The 8598-nt window shown below is 46.5% G+C and overlaps 1 protein-coding gene across 1 annotated transcript in view; it reads left to right on the top strand.

Annotated features, from left to right (window-relative positions):
* The first annotated feature begins 1947 nt into the window (after positions 1-1947).
* PPP2R5A (protein phosphatase 2 regulatory subunit B'alpha) overlaps positions 1948-8598 on the top strand; it is a 100759-nt gene continuing 94108 nt past the window's right edge. Inside the window, exon 1 of the mRNA XM_030557564.1 lies at positions 1948-2888. Coding sequence (XP_030413424.1) covers positions 2738-2888 — 151 coding nt within the window. The 5' untranslated portion in view covers positions 1948-2737. The remainder of the gene's footprint in view (positions 2889-8598) is intronic.

The following is an 8598-nucleotide window of genomic DNA, read 5'->3' as shown; positions in this document are numbered from 1 at the left end:
CTGGCAAAGAGCTCCACAGACTGACTGTGCATTGTGTGAAAAAATACTTCCTTTTGTTTGTTTTAAACCTGATGCCTATTAATTTCATTTGGTGACCCCCCTAGTTATTGAGTTATGAGAAGGAGTAAATAACACTTTCTTATTTACTTTTTTGCTGTTATGGATTGTGTATGTATTGAAAACAATTAAACTCAGCAAAGCACTTAAACACATCACACATTAAGTATGTAAGTCCCATTGAAATCACTGGCACTTCAGCACATGCTTAAAGTTAAGCAGATGCTTAAGTTCTTTGCTGAATCCGAGCCAAAACTGTAAAAAATAAGAAAAACATATGCATATATAGCCAGTCCATCATCTGTATTTACATGACCATGAACTAAGACATTCAAATGTCTGTCTCAAAAGTGGGGCAATGTGTGTATGGGGAGGAGTGGAATCAAATTTTAATGTGGGTGTACACATTACTGTACACAAACACACTTTCCATGTAGTCTAGCAGTTAGGATTGCTGTTTTTCACCTAGAAAGCCCAAGTTCAACTCCCAGAAAGTGAATTACACAGGATTTCTACTTTTTGAGAGGAGTGTAGATTTTGTGTTTAAGACATGACAGGGATTCAGTTTCTAGCTTGTCATTGACTTCCTGTGTGACATTGGGCAAGTCACTTAATCTCTTATCCTCAGTTCTCCACCTGTAAAGGGAGACTAATGCTTCCTTTCCTCCACCCTTTGTCTGTCTTATCTATAGACTGTAAGCTCTTCAGGCCAGGCACTGTCTCTTAATACATGTGGGCTCAAGCCTGCAAGATGCTGAGCACTTTGGCCCAGCAAAGCATTCAAGCATGTCTGTAGTTCCACTGACACCAGCAGACTATTCATGTCCTTAAAGTTAAGCATGTGCTTTGCTGGACTCAGGCTAAAGTGCTGCTGAGCACTTTGCAGTGTCAAGCATGTGTGTACAGCAATTAACATCATGGGGCTCCATCTCACTTAGGGGCTCTAAGGACTACTGTAATACAAACTAATAACTCACACTGCCTAAGTCACTGCAGTCATCAATGAAAGTCACAGTCAGTATGTAGGGATAAGAACAAAAAAAGTACAGCACAAGAATAGCGAGCTACAGGAGTAGCTCCACTAGGCCAGTTACTGGAGAGAACTGAGAAACACCTGAAGATATCGGATATGGGGCTAGTCGAGGACAACAGTAACATACACACAAGTCAGTCCATCCCTTCTACCATAACTAACCGTGTACACTCTTCTTGGTCACTCAATGTATGAGCAGCCCCTGCAGTTGATGCTGGAGGCCCTGGATTCCTTCTAGGATGATTATAAGTGACGTGTGATTTCACTGCCAGAAATCTCCGCGTGCACTGCCGTTTGGGACACCTCGCATCATACCGCAGCCATTAGCTCTGCCTCGCTCAGCACTGAGCGACGTGCTCCGCACACCCCTGAGAGGTGCTTGGCATAGATCCAACCTGAGGCCTCGGATACGCTGGCCACGATCCCTGCAGCCGGCGCGGGGCAGGTGCCTGACACCCGGGCGCACGGCGCTGCTGACACGCCTCACCGCTCCCTGAGGAGAGCAGCCTCCTCCGGCTCCCTCCCTCCCTGACAAGTTTGACAGACGCGCCCCGCCAAGAGGGACCGAACCATACAAACACAAAGTCTCGCTTCGAAGAGTTCCCCACTCTGGATTGGCTCCCGCACACCCCGCCTCATTACTGGGTTCCTATCACTCTCCGGCTCACCACAAGACATGCCGCCCACATTGCCACCTTCTGTTGGCCAACCCTGTTGTCGATCACTAAGGCCGGAGGTCGCGCGGCATCGGCGCCCCCACCGCCATCTCGGTCTTTTAATTGGTTGCTCTTCTCCCGTCAATCATTCACGCGCATGCAGCAACTGCCACCCCAACCACTCCCCCTCCCGCCAATCTATGCCCCGCCTCTTCCCCCTCCCACCTCTGGCAAGTTCAGCGGGCGCTCTAGCTCGCCGGCTCTGGGGGTTTCACGGCGCGACGGGGTCGGTGCTACCGCGGCCCTGGGGAGACACGGAGATACTCGGGAAACCGCGGTCTGAGCTGGCCGGGCCACGTGGGAGCACGATGACAGCGGAGGCGCGGGGGGCTCCCGGCGGTGGCTGAGGGGCGGGCGGGGGGAACGTGCCTCTCAGGCGAGCTCGGCCCATGACAGCGAGCTCCGCGCGCACTGGCACAGGCGAGCCCGGCGGAGGCGAGGAGGGCAGAGGCGAACCCAGCTCTCGCGCTATCTCTGGCGGCTCGGGTGGCGCTCGCTGCGGGGAGAGCGTGAGCCGCGCGGATCGCTCCGCTCCCGTCCCGTCCTGTCCCCCGGAAAGTTTAGCGTGTGACGGCCGTGCCCGCCCCGCGGCTCCACTAGGGAAAGTTTCGGGAGCCGGTGTAACGTCACTTTGAGCAACCCTCCCGTTTTCCAACTACACCGGCTCCGCAAGGAGGAAGTTACACGCGAAGCAGGAGCTTGGGAACGACGCGGCTCGGACTGAGGAGTCTCCCAGCGCTTGGATAAAGTAGGCTTCGTCAGCGAGCCGGGCCGGGATTGGGCCGCTCGGAGGAGGGGGGGAAGCGGGCCGCTCGCCGTCGGGATCCCCTCCGTTTTTTGGGGGGGATCTTGGCTCCTTTTCCCGCCTCTCTTCCCCACCGCTTTGATATATGCTTCTGGGGAGCGGCGCCCCCCTCTTCACCGCCCAGCCATGTCGGCGGCCATCTCTGCCTCGGAGAAGGTGGATGGCTTCACGCGGAAATCGGTGCGCAAGGCTCAGAGGCAGAAGCGCTCGCAGGGCTCTTCGCAGTTCCGGAGTCAGAGCAGCCAGGTGGAGCTCTCGCCTCTGCCCCAGCTCAAAGGTACGGCCCGACACTCGCCAGCCCTGGGCTACAGGTGCTGCACTGCTAACCACCTTTCCAATTCCGAGCTCGTTCTAGTCTGCCCCCTTTCTCCGTCTCTGGGCTTCTCCCCGCTCCAGTCCCCAGCTCAGGCTTATCTTCCCTCCTTTTCCTCTCCTGGATCTCCCAGCCCCGAGCTCGCCTTCTGCTGTCCCCTTTAGTCCTCCTTGACCGTTCTCCTTGCGCTTTTCTCCCTGTATTGTTCAAGTAGTGACTGTCAGGAGGTGTAACCCTCCCACAAATACTTCCAGACCCAGAGCTTGTCTCGCCGGGGGTCCATATTCGTCTTATGTAAACAAACGTCCAGCAGCTCTATTACAATTTGCTGCCCGTTGAAGGATTAACTCAGCTAGTGGTTCAAGATTACTTGCAACCCCTTTTCTGAGTAATTGGGATTAAATGCTTGGCTTTGACCCGGCAAATTAGTGAAATTCCAAATCCTCCTTTCGTGACTGCAAGTTGTGCTTGGGGGGGCGAGGGGGGAAGGAAACTGACTGTTTTAAAAATCATGGTGTGAATGGAGTTTCCTCTTCCTGTGAGATTTTAAACTGGCAAACACTGTATTTGTGATATAGTATTCTAATTTATCCAAGAAAATGTGTTCTAGATCTGTGTCACTTGTTTTGGCCTAATTGCTCCTTCCCACCAGTGTTAGAGGATTTTGAGTGAACCATTTCTCTTGTTTCAGTTTAATTCTTCACAAATTACCATTAAAAGCTCTTCTACTGGTACAGTCTCACATAGTTCACCAACCTTAAATTGGCCAAATTACAAAGTATTTGTATGTTATCTTTTAAGGTAATATTGGAGATATACCAATCTTCTAGAACTGGAAGGGACCTTGAAAGGTCATTGAGTCTAGCCCCCTGCCTTCACTAGCAGGGCCAGTTTTTGCCCTAGATCCCTAAGTGGCCCCCTCAAGGATTGAACTCACAACCATGGGTTTAGCAGGCCACTGCTCAAACCACTGAGCTATCCTTCCCTCATATTTAAATGTTACATGGAAATTAGTTTCATGAGGCTATTGCAGGACAGACTCTAGTTTCTTACCAAAACAAACCTAAATCTCCATAGTCTTGCACATATTTTAAATATAAAATTAAAGTTATGCGTGGTCTTTAAAGCCACAATCATACAAAAATGTTATTAGATGGTGAATACAAATTTGATTAAGATAGTGGTTGACAAAATTCAAAAGAACCTTAGAGGTAAAGATGAGTTGTATTTTAAAAGTTATGCAGTTTATTGATAGCTTCAAAAGAGTATCATGCTTGTCTTGTAAGCAGACTAGTAAAGAGGGGAGAGGGAGGCTCAGTGGCTTGAGCATTGGCTTGCTAAACCTAGGGTTGTGAGTTCAGTCCTTGAAGGGGCCATTTAGGGAACTGGGGTAAAAAACAAAAAACAAACAAAACCACTGTCTGGGGATTGGCCCTGCTTTGAGCAGGGGGTTGGATTAGATGACCTCCTGAGGTCCCTTTTAACCATGATATTCTATGACAAAGCTCTTGTGAAAAATCCCACTATTATCAGGATTAGACTTGCTGCAAGGTTCAGTATAACACAGTTAACATAAAAGTTTCAGTTACTTGATTTTCTCTGAATCTCCCTATTTAATTTTTTTGCAGTCACAGTTGTATATTTTAAGAAAACACAATGAGAGAAATGTTTAACAGACCCACTTAGAGGAAAGTGACTGACTGTAGGGGAAAAGAGTGAAACAAACTATCCAAGTGCTGCTAAATGCAAATAAACAGAGTGGGGGATTTTTTTCCCCACATCTGTTAAAGTCATTACAGCTCATAAGACAACAGGAGAGGGAAAAATATGTTCAGACAGTTGAGTATTTGACAGATCAGTGACTTTTTCCTGTTCACTATATTATGCAATTTTTGCTAACTAGTATAATTTGCAGGCAAGATAGTAAAAAACCTGGAAAAATTGTTTGAAACATGAACTAAGTTCCTACAGTTCATAAGTCTAAACTCCATTGTGCTTTAATAGTCAATACTTGATACATTTTGCTCCAATGGTTTCTGATTTTTATATCTCTAGTAAACCATATTAAAAACTCTCAATAGCTGATATCAGAGCCCTTGAATTAGAGATCACGTATGGGTGACTCTTTCAGCAGTATGGTGACATTTTACACAAATCTTAGGCCCTCATCCTGCAAAGACTCAAGCACGTGCTTAACTTGCATGTGTGGTCCCATTGAAGTCTGTGAAACTACGTACATGCTTGAAATCTCTGCTGAATTGAGGCTTTAATGCCAACTGTTCAGTCTAGTGAAGCTTTCAATTTTGTGTGTGCAGTTTTGTGTCCACAATTACTTGTACTTGCAGTTTAGGTCACTTAACCATCTCAATCCCTGAAAAGTGCCAGAATTGGGCCAGAAGTCTATAAAGCCTTAAACCTGTAAACTGAATCTGCACGGGCAAACACCTGCAAAGAGCTTTATGATTGGGTTTGAAGGGACCTAAATTAAGGGTGTGAAATTGTATTTATTTGTGCTCCCAGTTTATACCTGTTTCTGTGGATTAAAATTAATCTCAGCTGCTTCAAAACATAAATTGACCAAAATGTAGTTTCTTTTTAAAAAGACGCTGTCATTAAACTATTTTTTCAAAACTACAAACTATTGCTCTATGCTAAGTGCCCCAAATAACCAATCTGAGAGGCAGGTGGCACACTAGTAACATAAAACTTGCATATTCCCACCCACCCCCATTTCTTAGGAAATTTGTCTAAACTGCAAATCACTGGCTCCTGCTCCATGTGATTCTCCTGAAACATACTCTGTACTAATAACAGCACACTTCTCTCCCCCTCCCCCTCAAATACGCTGGGCCTCCAAAAACACATGGTTTCATAGAACTTTTGTTCCCAATCATGCATTCCGCGCCCCCTCCCCCCCCCCCAAATAGTTTGACCTCACTCTAAGACCAGTTCCAAACAGAGTTCTGTGGTAGGTGTGATGCTAAGACTGTAGTACATCCTGGGTCATTGCATACAGCAGAGGTCCGTGGAAGGGGCTAAAAAAGAAAAATGGCATTATGTTGGTTGCCTAGGGGCATTAAGTGCACACTTCTGAAATTAGGTACATTTTTGTTTTCCCAGACAGGTTATGTTTTTAAAGAAAAGTTAACCTGCTGTGTTAGGAGGAAGTATTAGGTAAATAAAGTGACACTTGACTACTGTACTCTTCTTTATACCAAATATATAGTTAACCTAGTTTAGTCACAACTACTACATCATTTTACAGAAAATGCGATCATAATAAAAATTCCAAAACAGCCTGTAAGTTTCTGCCAGACTAGTCTAGAATGCTCATGCACCAAAACCAATCAGGCTATCATTATAAATGTGTTTGGCTAAAATAATTTAAAAAGAAACTAATCTAGGAAATGTTGGTGGGTGACTGGAATGTGAACCTCCTTATCAAAAATTGTCTTGTACGTTTCCACAAGGATATATGTAGTACTGTTTGAAAACCTGTAGACATTTGTTATATTTACTCCTGGGGGAATTCTGCACCACTGTGCATTTGCAGAATTCATGTCTCCTGCAGATTTCTTTGCTTCTCAGCCCCCCCCCAAAAGAGACTGGCAGGGAAGCAAAGAGAAGCTGCAAGAGCAGTCTCGCAGCACTCCCTTGCAGTGCGGGTACATTGCTGGACCAGACGGCACAGAGGTAAGTCACCGCAGGGCTAGGGATGCCCCAGCCAGTGGCTCCTACTCGGATCAGGTGCTAGTCCCAGTTTGGTTGGAGGCAGGAGAGGATGGGACTTCCTCTTCCCCTGCAAGGAGTGGCTAGAGCTGGATCAGAGACACCTCCAGAAACCTCCCCCCCGACTGCAGGAAGCTCAGCTTCCTCCCCTCCTTCCTGTCCCCATTGCTCCCCAGCTGTGGGGGGCAGGGTCGCTGTATAGGGAGCTGCTCACCTGACCCTCGTGCATCTAGACCTCCCATACCCAGTCACACCTGCCAAGCCTCACCCTGTACACCCAGGCCCCCCCCCCAAACCCAAACTCCACCCCATTGAACCTCAACCCTTGCCTCCGGAGCCCCACCTCTGCGCCCAGACCAACCCCACTGAGCTCCCTGCACTCAAACCTCCACTCTGACTAGCCCCACCCCCCTGCACCAACCTGAGCCACCACATGCAGACTGACCTCCAGTTAGCTGCACTCAGATCCCCACCCCGGTAAGCTCCCCACACCCAGACCTATCTGCTGAGCCCCAACCACTTTCACCTGGAAGCCCCTGCACCTGGAACCTCCTCAAGCAACGAGCATCCAGATCCCCCCATGCCTAGAACCCCCACTGGACTGCATGAACCCAGATTGTCCCACACAGAGTCCTCTCTCCCTACACCTGGACCCCCCCACACTTGGATCCTGCCTGGTTGAGCCTGCCTGTCCTATATCTGGTGCTCCTGGAGCAGAGGGGCAGGGCCCCAGAGTGTTTCTGGGGCAGGCCCAGGCTTGTGCTGGGTCAGGGTTGGGTACAGCCTCACCACTGAGTCCATGTGTCCGGGAGAGAGAGCGGGGGCTGCAGGGTGATCTCCACCTTCATGTAACCAGTGGCCTTTGCTCCCCACTGTCATGCTGGAGCCTCTGCATTTATTTAACAAATAAAACTTGCAGAATTTTAAAATATTGTATGCATAGTTTTTAGGTGCAGAATGCCCTCAGGAATAATAAATATTGAGGTTAAACACATTACTATGGCTGGGCAGTACCAAAATCTGTTAACTCAGATGTGTGTCACAAGAGTGGGAGAAATCTGCTCAGGTAGTATGTAATCTGCTAGTTACCGGTATAACGAAGACATCCTATGCGAAATAGCTGTTAACTTGATTTTTTTATGAATGGTTTCATTCTGGATGTTCTTTCAGGTTGTGATTGTGTGTTGGAATAAACCAATTTTGCCTCATTTTAGACAAGAGGTCAGCAAGACCTTACTAGTGGCAGAGTATTAAAAAAATAGAATTATGCTCTCCTTTAGTCAAATTGTCTTATGTTTTCCTTGTACATACATGATGCAGGCAGAGTCCACTTTGTGATATTATTTAATCTCAAGAAGCCAACTGTTCCTGGGTAAGGCTTTAAAAATAGTTAAAACTGTGGCAGACTTAAGAAAATTTACATTAAAACAGTCTTCCTGTTCCTGTTCACTTTGATTTTTGTGAAACTTTAGACAAATGAGGAATTTGTATTATGTACTTATTCTAAAATACAGTGTTGGATAACACCCACTTTCAAAACTAAGTATCATCTCTCATAGTGTTAAGGTTAAACACGTGTATTGTTAAACATGTATTATGTAAATACATGTATTTGATATATTTAAAACACATACTGCAGTTTAGCAACATACAATCATTGAATTCTTAAACTTTTCTTTAGAAAGAATTATTGTAATTTTACATCAAAATCTGCTATGAGCAGTTTTGAAAGTAGTGTATTGGCTTGTGTTTATGAATTGAAGCAAGAAAACTTTTTTTTACTGATTTTAAAAAAAGTGGTGAGACATCAGAAGCAATGAGACAAGCCTTTTTGCAAAGCAAGCAACTCATTGCTTCTGGAGAGCAAAATTATTTAAGATTAAGTACAGGCAGTAAAGTAGATGTACATATTTCCTATACAACACTCTCCCTTTGTACTGTATTT

Source organism: Gopherus evgoodei, chromosome 3 (assembly GCF_007399415.2).
Source record: "Gopherus evgoodei ecotype Sinaloan lineage chromosome 3, rGopEvg1_v1.p, whole genome shotgun sequence".
In the NCBI taxonomy this organism is placed as follows: Eukaryota; Metazoa; Chordata; order Testudines; family Testudinidae; genus Gopherus; species Gopherus evgoodei.
The sequence above is the reverse complement of the archived record's forward strand: the minus strand, read 5'-3'. Positions and strand labels throughout refer to the sequence as shown.